Source organism: Xyrauchen texanus, chromosome 1 (genome assembly GCF_025860055.1).
Source record: "Xyrauchen texanus isolate HMW12.3.18 chromosome 1, RBS_HiC_50CHRs, whole genome shotgun sequence".
NCBI classification, from domain to species: domain Eukaryota; kingdom Metazoa; phylum Chordata; class Actinopteri; order Cypriniformes; family Catostomidae; genus Xyrauchen; species Xyrauchen texanus.
This window is the reverse complement of record NC_068276.1, coordinates 51,910,450-51,938,214: the sequence shown is the minus strand read 5'-3', so window position 1 is coordinate 51,938,214 and position 27,765 is coordinate 51,910,450. Positions and strand designations below refer to the sequence as shown.

At 36.4% G+C, this 27,765-nt stretch overlaps 1 protein-coding gene across 1 annotated transcript in view; it reads left to right on the top strand.

Moving 5' to 3' along the window:
* Window positions 1-27,765, top strand: part of LOC127650458 (collagen alpha-1(XXV) chain) — an 82,536-nt gene that overhangs the window by 14,001 nt on the left and 40,770 nt on the right. Inside the window, exons 2-8 of the mRNA XM_052135908.1 lie at window positions 1,235-1,261; window positions 6,436-6,462; window positions 12,293-12,352; window positions 15,203-15,319; window positions 16,208-16,243; window positions 22,861-22,887; window positions 25,943-25,987. Coding sequence (XP_051991868.1) covers window positions 1,235-1,261; window positions 6,436-6,462; window positions 12,293-12,352; window positions 15,203-15,319; window positions 16,208-16,243; window positions 22,861-22,887; window positions 25,943-25,987 — 339 coding nt within the window. The remainder of the gene's footprint in view (window positions 1-1,234; window positions 1,262-6,435; window positions 6,463-12,292; window positions 12,353-15,202; window positions 15,320-16,207; window positions 16,244-22,860; window positions 22,888-25,942; window positions 25,988-27,765) is intronic.

The following is a 27,765-nucleotide window of genomic DNA, read 5'->3' as shown; positions in this document are numbered from 1 at the left end:
TTCTGATTGCAGTAAGCACTGGGGAGAGTGATAAAAAGGAGAGAAACAGGAGTGAGTCAGACAGAGAGAGACGCTGCAGAGTGCAGTGTGTGTGTGACCTAAGTTAAGGCTGAAAAGCCACAGTTGAGAAAAAGCTGTTAGTAAAGACCTGAGTTTTGAGTACACTGTACCTGAATCCCACTTCCTCTTTCCCTAAAAATGAACTTTGTTACAATTTGCCAGATGACCTACTGTACTACATTTGGCAGTATGTGTAGTGTCTCACAGAGTAGAATACTGTATTCCACAATGCAATATCTAACATGATGATTAAACACAACTTATGTGAGGTTATGTGACAGAAATATAGCATACTACTTTTGAAAACTTTATTGTTGAAAAATAAAGTTTAACTTCATATCTAAAAAAAAATAGTAGGTAGCATATAATGTATACTGTGCAGTATTTATGAAGTAGTACAATAGGAATTTATTTATTTATTTATTCATTCATATTTGTCCATAATACCCTGGTGTAGTGAGCCTTGGGATTGACAGGGAATTCTGTGACTAGCTCTGGAACACTTGCTCCCCACAGTGTTTGATGGTGTTATGGCATCTACTGCATGTCTGTGGACTCCATCTTTTATAGGTCAGTAGACTCCAGTGGAGCAAATGGGCCAGTCAGCCAAAGGTCAACAGGCAAAATGCAGCTACTATACTTTAGAGATCTTATCAATCCACTTTCTCTGTGCATACAAAACAAGCACTTTTTCACAGTTTTTTTTTTTTTTTTTTTGCAGCTTGTCATATTTTTACTATAAGGCTGTATCCTAATCCATCAAAAGCACGCTTCATCTAATAAGAGAACAACAGGAGTTTTTCATTGACATGCTGTGTGGCACAGGTCTGTTAGCTCATTTTACAGGGTGGAGAGATTCAGAAATAACAGTCTGGAGAGTGTATTTAAAGTAGGAAAGGACATAATTTAGGTCCTCGCATAGAAGGGCAGAGGGTCACTTTGTAAATTGAGTACAACAACTGGAGGATGATACACTTAAAACATAATCCCATTCACAAGCCATCCTGAACTCACAGCATGTGTGGGACACTATGCATCTACAGTATATATAGATAAGTGGGATATTGGACTTATGTATACAATTGTATGGGATCATAGTGCAACACATTGTTTTACAACAATTTATAAAGACAACCTTTAATATTTTTTTTTTCTTCTTTACAATTCCCATTAGGGTCCACCTGGTCTGAAAGGTGACAAGGTAAGAACCTTTTCATAACATATCTTTCATCAGCAGTAGGCTACATGTACACTCACCTAAAGGATTATTAGGAACACCTGTTCAATTTCTCATTAATGCAATTATCTAATCAACCAATCACATGGCAGTTGCTTCAATGCATTTAGGGGTGTGGTCCTGGTCAGGACAATCTCCTGAACTCCAAACTGAATGTCAGAATGGGAAAGAAAGGTGATTTAAGCAATTTTGAGCGTGGCATGGTTGTTGGTGCCAGACGGGCCGGTCTGAGTATTTCACAATCTGCTCAGTTACTGGGATTTTCACGCACAACCATTTCTAGGGTTTACAAAGAATGGTGTGAAAAGGAAAAACATCCAGTATCGCGGCAGTCCTGTGGGCTGAAAATGCCTTGTTGATGCTAGAGGTCAGAGGAGAATGGTCCGACTGATTCAAGCTGATAGAAGAGCAACGTTGCCTGAAATAACCACTCGTTACAACCGAGGTATGCAGCAAAGCATTTGTGAAGCCACAACACGCACAACCTTGAGGCGGATGGGCTACAACAGCAGAAGACCCCACCGGGCACCACTCATCTCCACTACAAATAGGAAAAAGAGGCTACAATTTGCAAGAGCTCACCAAAATTGGACAGTTGAAGACTGGAAAAATGTTGCCTGGTCTGATGAGTCTCGATTTCTGTTGAGACATTCAGATGGTAGAGTCAGAATTTGGCGTAAACCGAATGAGAACATGGATCCATCATGCCTTGTTACCACTGTGCAGGCTGGTGGTGGTGGTGTAATGGTGTGGGGATGTTTTCTTGGCACACTTTAGGCCCCTTAGTGCCAATTGGGCATCGTTTAAATGCCACGGCCTACCTGATCATTGTTTCTGACCATGTCCATCCCTTTATGGCCACCATGTACCCATCCTCTGATGGCTACTTCCAGCAGGATAATGCACCATGTCACAAAGCTCGAATCATTTCAAATTGGTTTCTTAAACATGACAATGAGTTCACTGTACTAAAATGGCCCCCACAGTCAGCAGATCTCAACCCAATAGAGCATCTTTGGGATGTGGTGGAATGGGAGCTTCGTGCCCTGGATGTGCATCCCACAAATCTCCATCAACTGCAAGATGCTATCCTATCAATATGGGCCAACATTTCTAAAGAATGCTTTCAGCACCTTGTTGAATCAATGCCACGTAGAATTAAGGCAGTTCTGAAGGCGAAAGGGGGTCAAACACAGTATTAGTATGGTGTTCCTAATAATCCTTTAGGTGAGTGTATGTACAATATATCTATAATAGTACATGTGTATGTCATAAGCAGGCTGCATGGAAACTGTACTTGCAGAACTTAAATACTTCCATCTCAAACTGAACTTAGCTTCTGCAATTAAAGTATGCAAATAATTCTTATTATTTAATTTCTCTCAACTTCACAAATATTGAATATCCCATTTAGGACAATTTGAAAGAGTCTGGGCAGGGAATAATATACAAACATACATAAATTCCCAGCAGAATGTTCCAAGTCATTCTTAAAGAGAGAATATCTTATCTATAACATGCACACCACTGTTAAAATGGAAGATCTGACACAAATACCAGTATACCGACTTCCCAATCCCTGATTGTAAGCATTCTGGCTTACAGTCACCAAATTATTGCTTCACTTTGTTCTTAATTAGATTTCATTCCATAAGGAATGGATTTGAATGGAACTTTGCATTCAGTCATTGCATATGGAGTGGCCTTGACCTCAAGGCTCATTTTGGAAAATCTAAATCGCTCACAAATCCGGAGTGTACTATATTAATGCCTTCCCACCAGGCCCCAGGCTGAAGTACTTTAACGCTTCAGAGAGTATTCCTCCATAAAACAGATACCAAGCATGAATTACCACACTCTGTCTTTTTTAGTCGCTACAAGCAGTGACAAATCAGTATCCACACAGCTCTAACGTAGAAAGATTAAAACCATACAAGTGTCTGAGGTTCTTCAAACACAACAGAAAGACAGCGTCATCACTCAGCATTCTAGATGGAGCATAGCAAAACAAAAAAGAAAAATGCTACAAACTTTATGATGTTTGCTAATCTTGTTTTTCTCATTATCAGAAAGTATTAAATATTAGCTGCCTTGTGAGTTAAGTAATAAGATAATATTATAATAATGATGATGATGATTTAGAATGGATGATGATTTGCAAACACAAGTAAACATTTGATATTTGAACAATCTGAACCATCACAAATCTAGAACGAAATGGAAACTGTTCTGGTTGTAGCATGGACCAAGATGTACATGCAAACAGAGTATATCGCACTGACACACTGTGTTTGAGATGTAAGGACATTCCTCAATTGCTTTAATATAAGACTTGATTCCCCTGCTGAAAAGACAAGGATGTGTGGTCACAAGATTATATTGTGTTTTGGATTCAGATCCAGCATAGAATGTTGGTGTGCTGGTATCTCCATCAGGCTTCTTAAAGGAATGTTCCGGGTTCTATTCAAGTTAAGCTCAATCGACAGCATTTTTGCCATGATGTTGATTACCACAAAAATTAATTTTAACTTGTTTTCTTTAAAAAATACAAAAATTATGGATACAGTGAGGCATTTACAATAGAAGTGAATGGGGACGATGAAAGTGAATGTGGCCAATTTTTGAAGGGTTTAAACACAGAAATGTGAAGCTTAGAATTTTATGAAAGCAATGGCATTAATTCTTCTGTATTATCTGAGCTGAAAAGTTGTTTTAATTGTCATTTTTACAGTCGTTTTGGGGTTTTAGTGTTTGTTGACATTACATTGTCATGGTAACGAAGTTGTAAAATTGGCTATAACTTTATACTGAAAAGGTTAGTAAGTGATTTTATCACACTAAAATCTTGTTAACACACATATTGCTAATGTCTTCTGGCTGAGTCTTTTAATGTTCAAAAATTGGTCCTCATTCACTTCCATTGTAAGAGCATCACTGCAACCTTTGGTTTTTTTAAAGAAAAAGAGGAAAGTGTCTAAATACATTTTTGTGGTAATCAACATTATGCCACAAATTCTGTCGATTGAGCTAACTTTTATTGAACCCGGACCATTAATTTAAAGGCTTTACCAACTTTACCAGAAAGACCATTCTGGCCAATCAGCTTCACCAGCTAAGCTTTACTGAATTTTACAGGAATAGTTTACCCATAAAGGAAACATTTACTCACCCTCATGCCACCCCAAAAGATTTTTAGAAAAATATCTCAGCTCTGTAGGTCCATTCAATGCAAGTGAATGATGGCCAGAATTTTGAAGCTCCAAAAAGCACATAAAAGCAGCATACAATTAATCCATAGGACTTCAGTGGTTAGATCCATATCTTCAGAAGCTATATGATAAGTGTGTGAGAAACAGATAAAAATGTCCTTTTATTATTATAAATTCTCCTTCATACCCAGTGGGTGGCAATATATATGAAGAATGTGAATGGCCAAAAACAAAAGAAGAATGTAGAAGTGACTTAAATATAAAAAAAGTACTTAAATATTGATCTGCTTCTCATCCATCATATCGCTTCTGAAGACATGGACTAAACCACTGGAGTTGTATGGATTACTTTCATGCTGCCTTTGTTTTTTTTGGAGCTTCAAAGTTCTGGCCACCATTCACTTGCATTGAATGGACCTACAGAGCTGAGATTTTTTTTTGTTTGTTTGTGTTCAGCAAACAAAAGGTGATTAAATGAATAGAGAATTTTTATTTTTGGATGAATTATCCTTTTAAGTTTTCCTTTGCAAGGAATTTTAATAACTTGGTTTTTTATTAGCAATAAATGCAGGAATTTCTTCAACTAGAAGACAGCTATAAATGAAAAAACAGACTTTTGCTGATGAGTTGATTGCTTTGAAATGTTTAATTCATTCTTATCGATGCTTCCAAGATGCAGCCATTATCCCAGTTTCGATAAAACTCCATCTTTGTTAGCTGATAGATACTTATTGATAAGTTTAAATTGTAACAAATACGTTCAGGCATAAAAAAAAGATCAATAAATGTTCTGACACTGCAGCACTGGCATGACAGGGAAAGTGACAGTTCCGTCAAATAGCCCGAAACTCTTTCACAAAGTCCCTGGACGAGTGAGCCATCCTTATTGTTGAGTCCTGGAGTCATCAGTGTGTAGAAGTTTAGTATTTGAAATATTAACATTCCTCATTTAAAGGCCTTGGGGTATCCTCATTTAGTAGTGCGTGAAGTCTGGGCAATTATACAATTGTCGGGAAATCCAGGCTTACATTTAAGTTATGCAAGAAGCAGAAAACTGACAAACTAAAGCGTTTCAAAATTGGATCCACCCGTTTTGAGTTGCAGGGCTCTCCACACTCCAGTCACTACCATTTAGTGTTTGCCGTAACGATGACCACAAACCCCCAAATCAAATGTAAACGGCTCTCTGAAGACATTCCAGCCCAACAGCCATGCACCTCATTTGTCTCAGAGTCCTAAGCCAAAATATGTAGATGGGGAGAGTCATCAAACTAAGCGTTGCTTTCACACAGTCACTCTGGAGTCACATGCCTTACTGGTCATGGTACAAGGAGAACTGGGTGGGCTCCTTTCCTGCGGTAATTCAGGAAAACTGAAAATGGTCTGGGAGCTCAACATCTTTGAATCTGTTCTTATTTTGTATCCAAACAGCAAGCAGTACATTGCATACATTATGTTCATGTGAGAAATTATTCAGATCTTACGCTATAATAAAGACATTCCCTGCTCTGTCAAATTGTGTCATGTGATCATTAGGAAAGGCAACACTGACAAAGAAACACTCTAAATTATTCTGTATTTATCTTAGAAGACGGCATAGATGTCTCAACTTTGCTTTTTGTGGGAGCCATGCACCCACAGACATGCGAGGAACCAAATTCTAAGATATAGTGGTTGCTCCTTACATCTCCCTACCCATGAGCACACATACACACACCCACTCTCACTTTTCTCCCGACCTCTGTCTACAAGAGCTTGTGTTATCACAAGTGATTTTACCCTCAACCGCAATGAATTTTTGTGGCCTTGGGTATTAACTTTCATCATCAATGTGTTTTATATTACAATGGTTCTCTTCTTTCTCTCTGTGTATCTGAGTATGATGTTACAAAATTATATTCTCTTACTCTATTTTTCCCGTTTTTATAGGGCGATCAAGGTGACCAGGGACCACGGGTATGTGGACTTTTTCTTGCATGCCCTGTTCGTGAATTTGTGTTATGTCTCCCATATGAACTTGTGGGCAGCATGTTTGAAATGCATGGAATTCTGTGGACAGTGCTGACTCAGGCTTGCCAAGCACAACAGAGCCTTAACAGAGTGTGTGAATAAGGCTTGGAAAAGCAAAACTATATACACCTGAGCCGTTTTGAAAGTGCAATCCTTCAGGGACAATCTGGCTTCAACAATAGGGGGTCATACAGTATCAGTTGTGGAAGAAGTACAAGCAAAAGTTAACTGATCCTGTTGCAATTCAATATAGCTGAGGGTTTTCTACCAGAATCGAGGTCCTAACATTCTGACTTCACAATGACATATGAGTTCTTTAGACTAAGAGCTCATTCAAATAACATAATTATTTCCAGCTCACTTGCTTGACAGCTTGATAAATTCACATCTCTTAAAGGATGATTGTGAAGAGTGTGATTTGCTACAGTTGGCAGATTATGAAATAAATCACTTGCATATCTCATTTCTGTATGCTTGCATGTATGCTGAGTTTAAATGATCACTCTGCAGTTGGGCAAAACACAACTTCTCACTAACCTATCAAGGCTATTTGTCTGAGGTTCGTTGCATTAAGTGCCCTTTCCTGATCTTTCTTTTGGTGCATTTACTCTGTATCCATCATCATCTTGGACAGACTCTGAGGGGGTCACAGCTTAAAGTGCCTTTAATTGATTTCACCCAGGCGTGAGAGCAAGCCAAGGTTAACTCCTTGAAATTTTATGTGGCCAAGCCACATCTGTGGGCCTGATAGAAGTCATTTTAATCATTTTAATCTGATGCTGTCAGCCATATTTGATAGCTGCCCACACTGGTTTTCATAGAAAAACTTCTTGTGTTGATTTACCACATTTCACAGTGAGAGTTTTTGGGCTTCCTACTGCTTGTACATTTTATTTAGTATCTTTACACAATAAGGCTTTATATTTGGGTAATTATTCACTACTGTAAATTGAGGTCACCTCTCTATGGTTCCTGAATTATTTCTCTTTAACTGCGTGACTTTATTGTATTATTATTATATATTGTGGCCCCAAAAATAATTTATGAATGTCTTAGCATTATCTAATAAAATAGCAGACCAAGTTATTTAAAGGGAAAATTTCACCCAAAAATGAAAATTATCTCATCATTTACTCACACTTAAGCCATCCTAAATGTGTATGACTTTCTGTCATCTGCTAAACTCAAATGAAGATTTTTAGAAAAATATTTCAGCTCTTTTGATCCACTCAATGCAAGTGAATGGGTGGCAACATTTTTGAAGGTCAAAAATCACATAAATCAGCATTAAAGTAATCCATTAGACTCCAGTGGGTAAATATATATCTTCAGAGATGATTTGATAGGTGTGGGTGAGAAACAGATCAATATATAAGTCCTTTTTTAATATAAATTCTCCTCCCTATCGCCCCCTACTGGGCAAGGAGAAGAAGTTCTTGCAAAAAAAGGACTTATATTTATCTGTTTCTCACCCACACCTATCACATCACTTTTGAAGATATGGATTAAAAAACTGGAGCCGTATGGATTACTTTTATGATGCCTTTGTGTGCTTTTTGGAGCATCAGAAGTTTGGCATTTTATGTACCTACATAGCTGAAATAGTCTTCTAAAAATCTCCATTTGTTTTTAGGAGAAGAAAGAAAGTCACACACAGATGGGATGGCATGAGGGTGAGTAAAATTGAGAGAATTTTAATTTTGGGGTGAACTATGCCTTTAAAGATGTTATTGGGATAATTCACTCAAAAATTTAAATTCTCTCATCATTTACCTACCCTCATGCTGTCTCAAACTCATATGAATTTCTTTTGCAGAACACAACAAAGATATTTTGAAGGATGTATGATGTGTTTGTAAGTCTAGCCAAGACATTCAAGTTCCAAAAAGGACATAAAGGTAGCATAAAATTAATAATTGAGGCTTGAGTGGTATAATCCATGTCTTCTGAAGCGAGTGTTTTAAGTGTCCAGATATATTTTAGGGTTCTTTCTACAAAGATTTGATTTCCCAAACCATGAGATTAGAAACTTAAATCTTGCAATGCTGATCTTACATTCAAATTGAATTTGTAGGATCACTTTATGGTCTGCACCGTCTAACCAGAGAAACAAAAGCATCCACTGTAAAAGAGCTCAATTTATGTCTGCGACAGCTGGAAAATTATAAGAAATCTGGGGCCTCACCATCCGAATGCATCAGCACACATTAACAATACCAATGTCTGTACTGGTTGATGGTGTGTTTGTGAAATTAATTTGCCATCATAACTTCACTAGATTACATAAGAGGTAGGCTAGATATTATTATGTCCTTATGAAAATATGAAAGGAAATGTGCACATTTACATTGCAGGGTGGGAAAAGTATGCGAACCCTTAGATAAATGTTAAAAACCTCCACCAAATATACACACAGACATGTACAGTGTATTAGACCTATTGTGCAAACCAACTTTTTATGTCCATTTCTAAATTGAAAAATGTTCTTCAAGCAGCAAAGATAATGTGTTGTACTGAACTGTGTGTACCTCCATATCTCACTTTTATTGTAACTTAAAGCCCAGTGTGGTAACAGCCACTAGACCGCTAAAGGGGTACACATATGTCAGGGTCATGGCTGTCAAAAGGAAAATTTACCATGGTGAGGGATCATAAGGTCAAAGGGTGAATAAATAGCAAATAAAACATTCACTGATTAGTGCCTATACAAACACAAGTGTTGCCACCCAGACTTTGTGTCATCATTAACATGAATTAGTGCAGTAGTTCTGCCATTGAAGGAGATGTGTGGTCTTCTTTCCCTCACGCTTTACTCACATTTTTAAAAATCTCAATGAACAGGCAGAATGGTCTGTTCTGTCACAGGTGTGAGTCTGGACCACAAATGGTTTCGTCAGCACGATTCATTGACTCTACAAAGGTTATTAGAGTGTGGTCTCAATGATTCATAAGTGGTAGTCCTGCTCAGTGTGTTTGAAGCTTTAAAGATGTCCATCTCGAACAAAGTTGTACTAGCAGTTGTACTCTCTACATGGTATTTCAGCTCAAAAACTTGCATCTTATTCACTTACCACCCTCATTCCAGATTTACAAGATGCTAAATGTGCTGAAATACTGTGTTTAAATTAAGTTGTCATTCTTTTCAGTGTTAAAACTTTTTGTGTGAAAAAAAAAAATTCTGTGTGAATTTAGTTTATTATAGATTGTGCCTTAATCATAAAATATACAGGAAAACCTGGCACACTTAATGTCGAGCTATTGTCACCTACGGAGAGTAGGAAGTAAATGTAATTTTCCATAACACTTTCTATGAAGCCCATATTTATAATGCATTGCAAAGGCATTACACATGCATTATACTGCATTCATAATGTCTCATAATACACCTTATAATAAGTTATAACTTCTCATAAATAATTATAACTACAGTTTAATACATAATAAGACTTCCCCTATTCATAGTTATTCTTAGGAGTATAATACATTATAACACAAGCAACATCCTATTTTAACGCAACAGAAGCTAATAAAGTCAATCGTACAAGTGCTGTCATGCAAAAGCAGCATAGTGTAAACAGTCAAAAGGCTTTATGACATGATCATATTATAAGTGGTATTTGCCTGCTTTAAGAAAAGTTACAAAAGCAACAGCCATAACATAAACTTGTAACATGCAATACATTACAAGTCAAACTTATATAATGGAAGTTATTTATAAAATAAGCCACCAAATAACATTCACAAACATTAAAGTTTATTGAATAGAGTCCATCATAGAATCAGTTTGATTTCACACCCAAGAAGATTGCTTACATGTGTTGTAATGCATTATACACATGGGCTTCATAGAAAGTTTTACCTAATTTTCTTTTATAGGAGACATTTGCATACATTTTCCATTGACCATGGCAGTGGGAATTTATCAAATGATGATCAAATGATATAGAAAAGGATTACAGCTGGGCATATAGCCAGACGTGCAGTGCAGTCGAATGCACTTTGGGAATTTTAAAGAGCCGATTCAGGTGCTTTAATCAGTGGTGGATTAATGTTGTACAGTCCCAGTAAAGTATGCCAGATTGTGCTACTGCATCCTCCACAACCTACAGTAGCACTCTGAACCGGCCTGCAAAATCTGAAATTGTGCTGGGCAAATTAAGTTTAGGACAATTTGTTTGGGCATGTTTGTGCTGTTATCTGATTTGAATAATTGCTGTAGTAAATCGGGTGCTAGCATTGCATTGTGTGTGCAACAACACACACAACGCATGCACATTTGCACAAAAACACTATGAAATGCACACAGAAGTTTGCTCATTCTGACTTTTCATTGTATTAGTCAAGCGATTATAAATATGGATTCTTTTTTTGAATACCATCACATCAGAATATTCATGAGTGGAAAGTCTATTGGCTTTTAACAGCATGTGCGCTTGTTCAATATTGCCAGTTTGGTTTTTGGTCTTCAAGCCAATTTAAATTACTACTATTACATTTGTTTAGCTTCAGGCACACACTTTTACATGCAAACCCACAGCAAAACAAAACATCTGATGCAGCAAAACTGAACGATTTGCAAATTGTTAAGATTCTAAGTGAACCACTATCATGACGCTATTCTCACCCTTGTACTTGTAAGCTATCTATAAATTCCTAGCAATTCAATAACCCACACATAGTAAATGGGTCTGGGGGAAAATTTTAATGTCTTCTCAGCTTGCTTTGAGCAAAGAAAGAAACCTAAAACATTTTTAGCCTTGCTCTTCTGTCAAAACATGTTTTTCTTTCCCACTGCAAGAGAATATAATGGTACTGTAAGAACAAATGCATGCTTACAGTTGAATTGATGCTTTTAAAATGGTGGCTAGTGGGACATAAAGCTGGATAAAATTAAATGCAGGCATATTGTAAAAGGTGATGGGATCAGTGCTAAGTCTTACAGTCTCCATACAAATTAAACAAACAAGGACAAGAGAGGCAGCACCCATGGAAGAAGTGTTTTTAACACAAGAATCTATTACCCAATAATCATTATTGCATAACTTTGCTGCCTTATATATTTTCAAAAGGACCCATTTACTCCAAGTTATTACTATTTTATTTTGTGAGGGTATTTTGTTTGCAAGCACTTTTTGCTTGAGCACCAAAACAGAAGATGGTGTGGTTTAATTTGCTTCCATCTTCTAAATGAGCCATGCAATTCGAATTACTCCCTGTAACATGGTGGGATTGAATATCTCATAAACATGATATTTTCCTGTGTGTTTTTTTTTTAAACTTATATAATTATTTTTATTTTTTTACATATATAGAATAGAGCCTTTCATTGAGTAAATTTCCCAATAACCATTTATTGTCATTAGGTCAAAAACACATACAAGTTTACCATTCAAAAATTCCAATTTTTAAGGCATTTTGAATGAAATTGCAAATCCCACACCACAAACAAAGACATTTCAGATTTAGGGGTATTGGTACACAATAAAAGAGCACATATCTAAAATAAATGAGTTCAAATAAATATGATTTGTGTTTGGCTAAGTGTATTACTAAGATTAAATCACAATTATTTCAGCATACCAAAATGCCAGTGTGTGAACGCCTCTTTGTCAGTTAGAAGAACGGTTTGTTTAAGCTTCTGAAATTTTGAGTCAAACTAATATGAAACTAATGCAAAAAGGTCAAGTGCCCTCTGCTTGTTCTGAGTCAATGTCTTGTATTGTCATGCTGTGTGCTTGTGTTTGTATTGTGCCATTTCTGTGCTGTTTGTCCCCAGGGACTTCCTGGTCTACCCACCCTGGCTGCATTACACAGCAATCAAATCCTGACTGTGAAGGTTTGTTGGCATGGCCAAATGGCTCAGGCAGACTCTATGGATGGCACACACACTGAGATATATCAACAGTGCATTTGTCCCCTGCACCCATGTGGTGACAGACTTGGCCCAAACACAATTGCGTTTGATAAATCCAGTCCAACCAATCAAAAAGTACTTTCTTTCATTATGACCCTAAGCTACCAGCTCCCAATTCCATGGGTGCCCTTAAGTAGTGTGGTGACAGGAATGTATGCATTCACAGCAGAGCAACAGTTTTTTTTCCCACTAATAAACCAGTGATGTGTGATTAATTACAAACAAGATTCAGATTTTCTAACCACCGAACAGTCTGGCCAGTGTCTGTGCGGATTCTACAAATGGAAAATGTTAAAAGAGACGCATTAAAGGGTAAACTAAAGTGGTGAGATATATTCAGAGCTGATACCTCTGGTTCACCACAAATCTGCCCCACCCTCAAAAAATGTGATTCTTTCACCACCTGCTTAAATGCTCAGAAATATACTCTTATATGTAATTAGTGGGTCATACCATGCAATATATCAATCTATGGCAACAGAATTACTTTTTTGCCCCGTAATTACAGGTGCCTCCTTGATATGGTGGAACTATTCAGATATCTTAATGAGAGCCCACGGACAAAGATTAATAAATCTACATGATGGGTTTCAGTGTGTGCAGTTCCTGGAGTGTGCCTTGGCTTCAAAGAACACTGTGATGACAGTGCTTTCATTGAGTGGAAGTTGACGTGCTTCCTTGGGTTGGGGCTCTCAGAGTGGGTGTCCTTGCACTGGATTGGGTCGTTTGACTCAACTGCTTGATCTAATCTATTTTTGTACCTTTTTATTTTCTTTTCCTCTTCCTTCTTCCGGGACCTCATGCAACTGTTTCCTCTCCAACCTCTCTCACCTTTGACCTCCGACCTCTTTTGACCTCACACACCTGCTCAGATGGTCTTCCCTAAGATCAATCATGGCTTTCTTTCTGCCGATCAGCAGCTCATTAAACGTCGACTCATTAAGGTAGTGCTTGTCCACATTCTGCTCTCTCTTTCTCTCTCAGTACTCCATCTGACTGGGCTTCTTCTCTTTGGCCCACCATTTGGTCTCCTGTATGAAAATGTATGACTGTGAAGAAAAATGTTACATTGTCTTCAACAATATTGGTAGTATGAAGTGCCGACTCTCATCTACAGTAGCGGCATCTTTAATTTTCAACTGGAATTACAACAAGGTTGTGAGGAGATAGAGTTGCAGTCCCTTCAATACCTAATACTGTTGTTTAAAGTGTTTTGAATCATTCCTATGCTGAAAAGTTTTTGGAGGTCAGCCTGCAGCTATATCCAGCTCAGAAATTTCAGTGGACAAAAAAAAAGTGAGTTGTGAAAAATTGAATGTGATCGAGGAGCCTTATACAGCTTTAGGCTATACTGTACAGTGCATGCCACTGAAGAGACTGTAAGTCTATCCTTACTACCTTGTTTTCATTCATGTCAGAAATCAAATATGGCATTACTGTAAATAAGATCTATAATATTTCCTGTGCGCTGACAGACTGACATGCGGCATGAGCGCTTGCACATATACCGTATGCATACAAGCGTTAAAGTATCCACCAATCAGTATTAATAAAAATATTGGATCTGAGCATTAGATGAGGCAGTGTAAATGTAGTCTCAGTGTCCATTCACACCGAACACATACTTGCGCTAAAATAGCTAGACGCAGCACAATGAATGGAACAAAACGGGGATGTCTCGAGATGCATTTGAACAGTTTTAGTAATTTCAATTATGACAGGGCATCTAGAAACCCAGCAGTCCATTACGGATTAGAATTTGAATTAGATACACGTAGTGTAACAGTCAAAGATGCAAAAGTGTGTTCAGTATATATGACCCTTAATGCACCTGATTATGTTTATTATGATGCAAATATTAATCAGATAATAACACTGATAAGATAAACATAAAATCAAAAAGTGAGCTCTAAGAAAAGGTCTAGCATTCTTTTCATTTCATTGGCTTAATATGTTATCTAATGCCAAGATGCTCATATAGCTACACTGAATTCATATTATATGTGGCTTTACTGTCCAGTAACTTTTTGGAGCCACTGTAAATTGCAAATTATCGAGTAATCACTGTGCCAAATTGTGCATTTCTACATGTCTTCAACTGCAATAAAAGAGAAGGCTCTGAGTTTAATTCTATAGGCCAACTCTATGCTGTCTTTAAAGACATATGGTTAGTGATCTTGTACACATGATTAAACAACAAATTACAGAGTATATGTTGTCTGTCAACAGATACAATACAGAATTAAACTGAGGACAAGAAGCAAACTGATACAGAAGCAAACTGAGTACAAAAAGATATATAAATCACAGATGATATTGTTCTGCTAAATACAGAGAGACGGCTCCGTCTGTTCCCCGTCACAACCAGTGCGATTGTTTAGCATGAATTGTTTAGCATCTAAGTGTTGATAAATATGATTAATGTTTCATACTTGATCTCGGGCAGCGTTGAAAAGAATCTGGAAATAATTAACAGCAATTATGCTTGAAATTTTGATGGGAAATTCTAGAAGTAGAACTGAATTCTATCATCAAAAATGCTTTGATTAATACAGAGAGCATGCATTAGAGCTTAAACCTTTTTCTAATGTTGTTTAATTTAAACTCTACTGAGATAACAGATGTCCCATTGTTCTTTGTGATAGCTCTTCAGTGGTCTTTCTGTCTCTCCCTTTTGACTCCATAAAACAACTTTAATGTTTGCTTCATTAATTGTCTTATGATTGTTGTAATATTGTTTGACCTACAATATCAACATTATCACTTCCACAGGGTGATCAGGGTCAAGAGGGGCCCTCAGGACCTCCTGGGCCTCCTGGTCCTCCTGGCCCAAGGGGACCCCCAGGGGACACAGGCAAAGATGGTCCTCGGGGAGTACCAGGGCTCCAAGTAAGTACCTATAAAATCAGTCCCCATCCAAAATATCTTAACAGCTCAACATCACCCAGTGGCTCCTCTCAAAAGACCATGCTTAAAAAAATAAGTCTGTTCTGTACCAATTGATATCCCTCACTAAAGGTAACCATTCCCATATGTGAAATGCTATCCATGGACTGGTGTTTTATTATATGTACATTTTGACTGAGAGATAAAAAAGACAAAAGAAAAACAGAAAACTTGTCAATTATCCATATTCATAAAACCCCAACAGGGCCTTCAACCGTTTGTTTGGACCAAGGCAAAAGTGTAAAAATATTAAGTGTTGTTTATCTTTTTCATTCCAGGCAAGATCATTATGTTGTTTTTGAACCGTCCCGTTATTCATTACTCAGAAAGTGGTGTAACAACGTTTTAACACTCTACGTGTCTGTTCTTTGTTTTTGATGGAATAAGTTGACTCTTTGAGAGGCTCTCTTTTATAGATCTCCTTTTATGAGTCACTCTGAGTATGTAAATTGTCAAATTCCTTTATTCTAAGCTTCCTATGATATTCTTGGCTTCCAGCTTATTAGATTTTTTTTTTTTTTAAAAGCATCTACAAAGAAAATAAATGTAAATGTGGATGAGGAGACCTCAGACACTTATTGTTGCCTCTGGACAATGTGGTGGTTTAAGGCCCTGACCCTTTCCCTATCTTATATAATATTATCTTAACATTATAAGCTCTATGACCTTTTTTGAAAATGGCTTTCTAACAGTTTTTGAGACACTATAAGATAATTCATGTTTCATTGGGCATTGTAAATCATTAAGGTAAATCATTTGACAGTTAGGTCTTAAATCTAGATTTTCTTAATTACATATTCTTACAAGAAAATAACATATTTTCCTTCACAGGGAGACCCTGGGAGTCCGGGGGATATCGGTCAAATGGTAAGTGTCTTATTATATTATAAGATCTTTTATTATATACAGCTGCTGCTAACATTTTAATATTTTCTGTACATTCACAATTAAAGGCAATGCTAGATTAGATGTCAAATTCAGGTCATCTGTTCTTTTGTAGAGAGTTATTTCCTTCTTAATTAGACATCTAGTTTATAGCTCAATTATTTAGAACCAGAAAAGATTCAAAAGAGGTTTTGATTATAATAATGAATATTATGCTAATTGATCACAGAGGGCCTGTTTTTTGACCCATAAAACCACATTTATAACAGAAATATAGTGACTAAAGAGCTGTTACATCTGTTTAGGGAAATAACAGGAGGACCAAATGCTGCTTCCTGGAAACATTATGTGATGTCACATTTGCTGCACGCCATCATTCAGTGACTGCCAAAAAACTGAGTCGCATTACAGTCTAAAATTTCCTTAAACAATTTTACTAGGTTTTGAGCTGTCTCTCAGTAATCACTTTGCCCTTTGTTGTCAGTCATTCAAAGTAATTTTAGAAACAAAGGTTTTTTACTCTTGGAAAGCTGCCTTACATTTAGAGTGTCCCTGCAAACTAGATTTAGGAATTCCTGGAACTATTTATAAGAAGCTGTTTGAGTCAGAGCAGCCTATTTCATGATACCATGTTCAACATTTTATTTTCACACATGAAACATATTATGGGGCTAAATAATCCCAATAAACAGCAATTGGATATTGGTTTTGGTGTTTAACAAATCAGACATTTAATGAAAATGCCCGCATAAAAAGTCCATAAAGAAAGGGACAAATACAAATGTGGTCATTTGAATTTTGACAATAATGTAGGGGTTTCATTAATGAAGTGGTAAGTGTGATCAAAGGCCATAAATTAGTCTACAGAGTTGAATCGGATGATTGGAGGAGAACAGAGTAAATTAACTAGACTAGAGGGAGATATCTGTTCTCTCAAGATGTTGAAAAGTTAACACTAACAACTGTTGAAATATGGTTGTTTAATTTCAAGTTGAAAAAGTGCTCTTTTCAATTTAATCATTTTAGTTGACATGAATTATATACTTTTGGGAAGTTGTAATGTCCTGTGGTGTGACCTTCTATACTCCATCCATGACAGTTTTGAACAGAATTTTGACAATTCTTTTATCATTACTATGTATGCAGCTTATATGGTCTCATATTAATTGAGAGACTATTTGTAGTTATGTGTACTGTACACCACAGGACCATATTAAACAAATAAGTGAAGGCCAAAAGTGTTATTAATTACCTAAGAAACACACTTTCCTTACATTCATAACATTTTAACCTAAAATCTTTAAGTGGATTAAAAGTCTAAGGACATGTTATGTGTCAACTACCCTTATAACAATATTTCCTTATGGTGTAGTATGTACTACGTAGGCTAGAGATGGGGCTGAGTCAGTAAAATTCAAACCTTGTAATGGGCCCATGAACTAACACTTATGAGGTAAAAACAGGTCAGAATCAAAATCAGAAATTAAGGGAAATATTTTACTGTACCACCTTGGATAGTAAACACCTTAAGTTATGAATGTAACCTCAAGCCTAAAAAAAAAATTACAATAATAATACATAAATAAAAATACAAATTTGAATATTTCTCCATGTGTAAGAAACATGTATTTAAAGAGAGCAAATTAAACCTTTGAGATATAATCAAGTAATTAGAGGATTGATGTGTCTTGTTAGCAGGGAGGTTATTTGGCATTATTACAGTCATATAAGATGCAAAATGAGACTTCCCACTGTGTGGGTTGTCAGTAGCTAATAAAGTAAATCTTGGTTGCATTTGGTCTGGGAGATGTTAACCTCTCAGAGTATGGAGGGAAGGACATATTTGAAGAAATCTATTTAGAATCATCAGTGACACAAGATCTCTGGAGGAAATTACAAGATTCTTTGTTACAAGAATTACAAGAGTTTTGTGTGTAGAACAGACCAACTGACTGTGTCCTATGAAACACAAAGTTTACTTCATGGAGGTGTTGCTTGACAGCTTAGAAAACCAAATCATCTATCCATCTGTATTTAAATCTCGGATAGTTTTATATGTCATCGGATGTCATTAATTACCATTCAAATCTTAAATTGACAAAGGCAGTTTAAAAAATACTGTTGTGTGGTGCCCCTCTGGATGTGTTGCATTTGGACACATGCCCAATTGTCCATATGGTTAATCCAGCCCTGCTGTAATGTCTGTAATGTGTTAAAGTCTTCATTGTGTGGTTTTATATAACAAAATAAAAAAAATTATAAATAAATAAAGATTATTGTAGATTATGCCTTAAAAATACATACTGTATATACAGTATATACATATATTATTTTTAGTCCCCCAGTGAGTAAGCCAAAGGCAACTGTGGCAAGGAACACAAAACTCTATAAGATGTAATTAATGGAGAAAAATAAAATTAGGGGGAATCTAGGCTTAACTGTGGGAACAGTTCCCCTCTGGCTAAAATGCATTAATATAATGCCAATATTAGATATCTATGTGTAATACAAGTTCTGCTTTAAATTAGTAAACTGAGTAAATGTTGATGGCCAATATTTAAAATAAAGGATTTTGTATGAACTGTAAAACAAATGACAATTTTGGACGTCCATCTCGAATTGAACATGGAAGTGTCCTGTTATTTGGCTGATGAAGCGTTTTTTTGGCAGTTAATTTATTGTCTGTATTCCATTTTAAGAGAGAGTGTAGTCCAGCCTATGACCAAGATGATGCAGACAGAGGTCAGTGAGGTGCATCACAGTCCGGCTGGAAGATTTCTGGCAGTTCATTTCCAGTGAAGTCCAACCTACGTCCAAGGTTCAGGCAATGGCCTGTGAAGTAAACCATTTATGGTTGGACTGAAGACTGAAGTGATTTATGACTGGCATAGCCTGCAGTTAGTAGTCATCACTCAGTGACACATAGTGGTGGAATCAGACATTGAGCAGGACCGGAGCTGGATCTGTCAGGTTCTGATAATCTCGGGATATGTGTCCTGAGGTTAAGACAGGGAAAAAAATTGCATAATATTAGCGTAGTAGATGCCATTCTCTTTATAGCAGGGTTATAAAATATGAGAGGTGTTTTTGGCTACAGCAGCCCAGACTAATGGCGTATTTGAGATGAGGGAAACATTCCGTGTATGTTTGGATGAAGAGATTAGTCTTTAGTCTACTTAGGGTGGGTTGCACCAACAAGGATTAATCTTAAATTTAGATTAAATCAAGGTTTATCTGATAATTTTGTTGCACCAGACTTAAACCTTGTTTAAAAATAATCAGGGTTACATTTCAACCATCAATTTGATCCCGATTTAAATTTTACAGTTAATCTGTATTAACTTTAATCCTGTTGCTCCAATACTTTAGAATTGTAAAAATTGCAGCTTAGGTGGTTTAAATAAAAAAATGGACCGACAATTAATCATGAATGACTAGGTAAACGAACTGTGGATGTGCAGTCAGCACTCTAAGAGACATCTATCATATTATTTATGTTTATTATGTTACGAAATGTTGGGCCGTTGGCCGCAATGTGTACTTTCAAAATCGGTGTGCGAGTGCGGTAGCTCATCTCGATTACCCGCATCCCCATCCTTAACACGCAGAGACACCAGACACAGACGGATCTCTCAAGGAGAAGCGAGAGTAATAAAGAGTCATTTCGGCATTTAACTGGAATGGTTACAAGCAACAGGTGATCTTTATTGCTCCCCTCCTCTCTTATACTTGTTTCAGTCGGCAGCCTGGGCTGTTAATTTCTGGCCACAATAGTGGTGCTGACGAGGGGAAGCGGTCGAGCCGAGGACCCGTGTGGTCCTTTTTTCTTAATTTATGATGACATATTTTAAAGCTTGTGACACTGTACCCGCTGCTGTGACATTTTCTTAACCTCCTTGATCGGACCTTTGTACTAACTATCTACAGCTGCTAAATTCAGAATCCATCTCGGTGGACAAACTGTATCGCAGGTGACCTTTTTAATCACGGGTTAAAAGTATTACAATTAAGTGGTGTAACACCACTCAAATTAAAACAAAACTTTGATCAACAAACCCTGGATTAGGTCTAAACTCTGCTTAATTTATTCCTTATTGGTGAAAACCACCCTTAAACTGAGAGAGTGTTTCTGAGTCCCATACACTGCTAGGAAGACTATTCCATAGTTTAGGAGCCAAATAAGAAAACGATCTCCCTCCTTTTGTGGGTTTTGATATTCTAGGTATTATTAACAGGCCAGAATTTTGTGATCGTAGTGAATGCTATGGAGTATAACATAATAGAAGGTTGCTTAATTACTGAGGAGTTTGAACCATTCAAACCATTATAAGTAATTAACTAAATATATTTCATATTTCTAGTTATAAATGTTCTTTAGCTAAAAGATTTACATTATATAAAGTAATATCCTAAAAAAAAAAAAACTTAATTTGTAATATATATATATATATATATATATATATATATATATATATATATATATATATATATATATATATATACAGTATATATATAAAATGTTGTAATGCCAAAGAAATGTCAATTACCTTATAAACATTCAATTAAGCAAAGGTAAGAATTCTTGTATAATTGTTCCTGTGGTCTTTGATGTTTGTTGGTCCAGGTTTGAAAGTTGTTAGAAAATATTGATTAAAATCTAATTTGGCATAGCTTTGAAGTATAATAATTATTTGTGGCTTTAGATTGCAAATTTGAAGATGTATTCAAAGGAATGCCTGTCTATGAAGCTATTGAGAGGTTTTAAAAATAAAGAGTTTGGAATGGAACTTGAAGAAATCCTTATAAACAACCTTGACAGCACCTGAAAAATACATTAAAATCCAGCAACAATCTCTCCAAAACACTTTATATTCAATCTATTAGTAATTTTCAGTACTATTATTATACCAGTAGCCTACATATTATGATGCTTGAAGTTCTACTTAAAATCGTTTGTACCTGACTAGCCACAGAGACAGACTATAATATATGAATGATTTGTCATTATTGAAGGCTGCAGTCTATCATAATGATGGTGATTTCCTTCATAATGCCTCTACAATCAAGAGAGGTTTACAGAGGCCTGGGACAAGTTCGTTAAAGTTAATTGATTGGAATATGGTCAGTAATATAATGTCTGTGGACATGTTTCCCAAAGCATGTCTTGAACACTTGCAGGTTACACAATGATTCATCCTGTTGGTTGTAAAGAGGACCAACTTTTATTTATTTGAATTTTTTATTATAGAAACCAGTGCTACTTGTGCACAAAGTGTTCTAAGTTACCTTGAGAAATATATCTGTTAGCATTCCAATTCATTCAGATTTTGTAATTCCGGGGCTTTATACATCAGCCAGCAACTGCCATTGAGTTGCCATGCTGGGGCATAAAGCCCTGGAAGTAAATGGTCTGGATGTTGCCATCTTTGCATCATGGGCACTCAGTTCCAACAAACTAAACATTTTATTGAGCCAGTCCCCTGAGCTGTAAATGCAGTGTGATTTATAATTCTGAACCTGCAGGAAAATGACATCCTGACAATGCTGATTTGCTGATGGCACCATGAGAATATACAAAGTCCCAAGCACTTCAGTTGTGACTATCTAGCCAGTGCATGAGTAATTGCAGTTACTGATGAAAATCATTTTTTGTAATGTATATGTTGCTTACTAAAACATGTATTTCATCAGAGTACATAGCTACATTTAAATGGCCATCAACAGACAAACTGGATTTTTGCCCCCAGCTGGTGTAGTTACACAATCTACCAGCAGGGGTTCACTGCTGATGCAAATTATCCAAACCTAAACCCTTTGCTGGCTTGTGCCAGTGCATGATCCGAAGAGCTCTTGGATCCCATGCGGTGAATACTGCTGTGATGAGCCAAGTGCACTTCCAGCCAAGGCAGAATATTCCAATGTTTTTGGAACTATGTGTGTGCGATGACAGCATAGTAAGGTAGCATGGTGCCCTGCCACAGCTAATGCACCTTGTGTCTCTGTTCCACATTTTTCACCAGGCCAGATTTCTGAGGCCACTGTGTAAACCTACTGTAGGGCTTCAAAGTGTTCTAAGCTTTCTGCTTTCTTTTATGCTTTTTATATAATAAGTTCAGTTATCTGGAAAGCTCTGCTTTGCTAACCAGGAGGAGATTTGACTGGCAATCTACATAAGACTTGGCCTGCCAGTGCACATATGCCAAATAAGATTTTGGTTGATGCTTGAAGCAAGTAGACAAGGCAGTGGCTTTTCTTTTTGGATCTAGGTATAATGATGCATTCCAACAGCCTTTGCCTTTCTTGGTTGTGCTCTGATTCATATATTTAGATATCACAGTGTGCTAACATTGCCAAAGAAAACTGATATAAGAATATTATCACAAATAGTTTTCTTAATCCAGGCCTCATTAAAGTCATAATGGTTATTCAGCAGAAATAGTACAGAACAAAGAGTGTTATTGAAATGGGGTACTTTGTCAAAAATCCCTAGGGCCTCGGCAGAGGCATAGATTCAAGCAAGTTGTTCAAGCCCTTGAGCCTAGGGTGCATTTGGGTGCAAGTCTTAATTCCTTATTTTGTCTTATTTTTTTCCTATTCAGGGACCTGAGGGCCCTCCAGGAGCAAAGGTACAGTTAAAGTCATCCTCTGTTGCACAGAATCATTATTGTTAATCTAAAGATTCATGAAACACATCAATTTGGTAATGAGGTGATTTAAATGGCTTTTGCATTGTTGTGGCTTCAATACCATGTGTCCATTAAAAAAACATTATGTCTTTAAGGATTATTTGCTAGAAGTCGAGTCAGGTCAGGTCAAGACAAGTAATTTTATTTGTATGGCACTTTTCACAACACACATTGTTTCAAATGCTTTAACAGAAAAGTGTCAGAAGTGTTAACTGTGGTATACAGGAAGTTTATGCTTTTCGATAATTAAAACAGGCTAATAGCCTGCAGAAGTTTAGGATTGAGTGCAAATCATAGCCAAGCATCTACAGTAATAAACAAACAGAAATGGTAGATGGATCGTTCATTGAATTTTAACCAATAGTACAAATGGATATCAGAAATCAATGCCAGGTGAAAACCACAGGCTGAAGGAAGTGTAGTTTTGTCCTGGTACAATAAAAGATGTGAGGTCGGATATGGTCTGGTTCACCCTTTTCCTCTCTGTCATACTGTTTCCTTAAATACTTGTCATACTAGCATAAATCATGGAATTCTTTCATGTTTTGCAGAGTAGAATACCAAGCCAAAAGGATTCCACATTTATCAGTACACAGTACCAGTGCAAGGCAGCAAAAGAATTGTGTTTAAATTTGAGTTCATCTTAGGTTTTTGGTTCTTTATTTTGGCAAAAGCTGCACATTCCACGACAATGTCTTTGCAGTATAAATTGTATAGCTGGTTAAATGGCTGGCTGTAAAGACCGATCCCAATTCAGCATTTTAAATCATGAAATTTTTATCAGGAGTCAAAGGGAGATTTTCAAACTATATTCTTTAAGATGCCACTAATTTTCATGACAAGACATGTGTTTTCTATTGACACAGGAACTTTGGCTGGGTCTTATTTAAGAGTGTGTCTTTCTTTTTAAATAGCCAGTAGGCTTTAGTTTCTCATTGTAGAGAGAATTGTATTGGACAGAAATGTACATACACCCAAAATGAGTCATCAATATTTTTGGTAAATTTTTTCAGAAGAGAAAACCTGTAATTTGCTTAAAGTTTGTCAACTGGTATGTGTGTGTGTGTGTGTGTGTTTGTGTGTGTGTGTGTGTGAGCGTGTATTTATCACTTTGTGGGGACCAAATGTCCCCATAAGGATAGTAAAACCCGAAATTTTTGACCTTGTGGGGACATTTTGTCGGTCCCCATGAGGAAAACAGTTTATAAATCATACTAAATTATGTTTTTTGAAAATGTAAAAATGCAGAAGGTTTTCTGTGAGGGTTAGGTTTAGGGGTAGGGTTAGGTTTAGGGGATAGAATATAAAGTTTGTACAGTATAAAAACCATTATGTCTATGGAAAGTCCCCATAAAACATGGAAACACAACATGTGTGTGTGTGTGTGTGTGTGTGTGTGTGTGTGTGTGTGTGTGTGTGTGTGTGTGTGTGTGTGTGTGTGTGTGTGTGTGTGTGTGTGTGTGTGTGTAAACCGTACAAAAACCAAAAATAGCACACTTAAGGCTGAATTTATATACAAAATGTTTGAATAGAGTCTGTACATTAAGCAGTTAAGGCTGAATTACCGGTAATTGATGAACTTTACTTGGTGTGAAGGGTTTAGAACAATCCCTAATGACAATATTTGAGGAAAATTGCCTTGCATGCACCCAATCACCTAAAATATCTCCCTTGAATAACTTGAGAATGACTGTTTAAAGGAAGAAAGCAGAGCATTAGCACAAAACCTCTGAGCCCCACAAGGGCTTACACGAATGGCAGATTAACTTTGTCATGCCATCAGGTAGCTGCCAGTGTTTTCCAAAGTAATCTCATTAAAAGCTTTCTGTTTGAACTGACAGCCGCAGACAGTTGTCTCAGGACACTGGGACCAATGATATACTGATGTGTTCATGACTCACAAAGCATTGGGGCCCGATTTGGGCTCACCTCAGGGCCTTTTATGGGTGTGTCCTGTGGCTGACCTTTTGGATGATATTTATAAAGAAATTTAAATAAGATCAGTTCTCCAAATGTCTTGCTGAGAAATAATTTAATAAAAAGGCCCATTTGTCATGCATTCAAAATATCAGGTCTTGAGATAAAAAGCCGCAAAGCTTTTACACGACACTCCTGTCATTAAGTGGAGAGTGTAAGGTAATTAAATTTCACTAATAAAGTGAATATCCTCATGTCTAGACAAGCACACTGAGCGTGTATAAACGCAACAGGGCCTTCTATTTACATAGTGCTGACTAATTGTCTTTTTAAGCCTTAGCACCCACATTCTATACCAAACCTTCCCTGCAGCTCTAGAAATGTTACATTGTTTATTCAGGCACTGCTCAAAATTTCGGCAGAAGGAAAATCATTTCACACTTCTGTGTCTTATGAAGTTTAGCAATGGAAAAGGTTTGCACCTTGGAGTGGACTTGATCTTTTTCCTGCAGCTAAAGTAATTGTGCTAGACAGTTGGGAATTTCAATTTAAAAGAGTTGGAGAGTAACTACTGTAAATAAAAGTTGCAATCTTTCTAGATTTAAGGATTCTGTCATCATTTACTCACCCTTAAGTCATTCCAAAAACTATATATATGAATTTCTTTGTTTCGTGGAACTCAATGCATTGGTGCTGAGGCTTTAAAACTTCCACAAAGTACACAAAAGCAGCATAAAAGTATAATAAAAGTGGACAGATTGACGTGTCTGCTATATTCCAAGTTCTTTGATGTAATTTGATAGCTTTGAATGAGCGAATCAGTTGGTTCAGACATTGTTTTTCAAATAATTAGCCATGAAGAATTACATATCGATTCAATAATGTAGTTCAAAAGAGTAGCTTAGAGGATCTGTAAATTATTAACTTTAAATTATTAGTAGTTTGTCATTTTGTAAGCTGCAGTTTCAAATTAGCTTCTCTACACGGCAACTCAAGTATTTATTGAGGGATCTGAACTGGTCACAGAGATGTTTTACAGTACTTTGTGTTGAATTGTTTTTTGTTTTTCTACTTTTAGGGTTTTATTGGGCCACCTGGTACTCCAGGAATTGATGGAATAAAGGTAAGATAACAGATTTTTTTTTTTATGCAATATATATTAAACATTTCATTTAACTTCATATTTTACTTAAAAGTCGACAGGAAAACAATTGCTTATGTAATCTGATATATTTATGAGCTAAAACAAATGTGGAGTTGGGCTTGATTTTATCCAATAAATTGATTGGATTGTGAAAAGTGAAACGTTACAGAGCAGAATGGAGCCAAGCGGTTGGAGAGAGAGAGAAGTTAAAAAAAGTTATTTGTGGCACCCATCAAAAAAGTAAAGTTATTACATTTTGATCAAAGATTACTAAAACAAACTTTTTTCCCCTTTGAAATAATGTGTACCGATGAGTCTTGCACAACAAGTCCTAGAACATGCATTAAGAAAGTAAATATGGTCAGTATTTATTTCATGTTGACTTTAAGCTTTAAGAACACCCCGTATTTAGCTGGCAGTGTCAAAAAGAATAAAACCTTCCTTTCTATTTATTAATCCGAAATTGAACTACACAAAGCCACATCACAAACGTACATCATTTACGTGAAGTATTAAACTAGTATCATTGTAATAATAAAATATTAAGGCAGATTTCAATTGAGAAACCACAAAGTCATAAGTAATTTACTTGGTTTAGAGCTCTGAACTTAAATATTTTATGCCTTTAAGGGGGCATTCACACTGGGCACATTTGCTGTGGTCTGATTCTGAGGGCGACTGTTCCCGGTGCTCCCTACAACGTTGGTTTCACACTCACTTGATTCTATTGAACCCCGGTCCATTTGTGTTCATCTTACATCATCATAAACACGCATGGTGAACATCAGATGTCCAGGGGAAGGCGGCTTGCTGCTACTCGCAAACTGGGTTTTTTGAGGAGACAGCTGATTGCAAAGAATTTATTTGCATCTTTGTTTACACTGCACGCTTACTCACGCTCGTGTCCAAGTTGAAGTTATCGCCACTGTCATCTCCTATTATACCCTATATTTATAACCTATAATAGTATGTATGTATAGTATTGATAAGGCGTATAGATAGATAGACAGACAGTATTTATGGTGTTGATTGTACTTGTATGTCATTGTGGTGTCACTACTTTTTGGGACTTTCAGGAATGTGTGGATCCTTTTTTTTATTTTTTTTTTATTAGCATATAGAAAAGAAGAACAAAATGCATAGCACATTAATAAGTTATACATATATTGATATTACAGTGTAACAGGTGAATTGAAAATGATGTCATAGGATTTTATACAGGCTTTGGACTTTTTGTATTTTAACATTCTTAGTGAAGACATACAGCAGTCAAATTCAAAAGAAAACACTTTAATCATAGGGGATGAATTAATATATTTGTGCTTATATATAATATTTTGTCATTAAAATAAAAAGGTTAACAATGTATTCTAAGTCTTTGTTACTTTTGTTTTCATAGAACAAAATAACATCCTTTAATGTAAAATAGTAGTCAACTTTCACTACCTTAAAGATAAATTCTGCCAGTTCAACCCAAAATCTTTTGACAACTTTACAATCAAAAAACAAATGAGTCAACAACTCTTTCTCACTTTTGCAAAAGCAACATAAATCATTAATATCATTATATTTTGAGATTAAAGATGGAACAGGGAGATGGTATGTAAAAGTTTGAAGTGTACGTTTTACTTTATTATTAATACAATATTTAAAGGGGATTAACCAAACATCCTTCCAGCTAATATTATTAATTATAGAAGGAATGTGTGGATCCTCGTGTTGTCTAAAATAGTCGTCATCGGCTAAAACGCATGCGC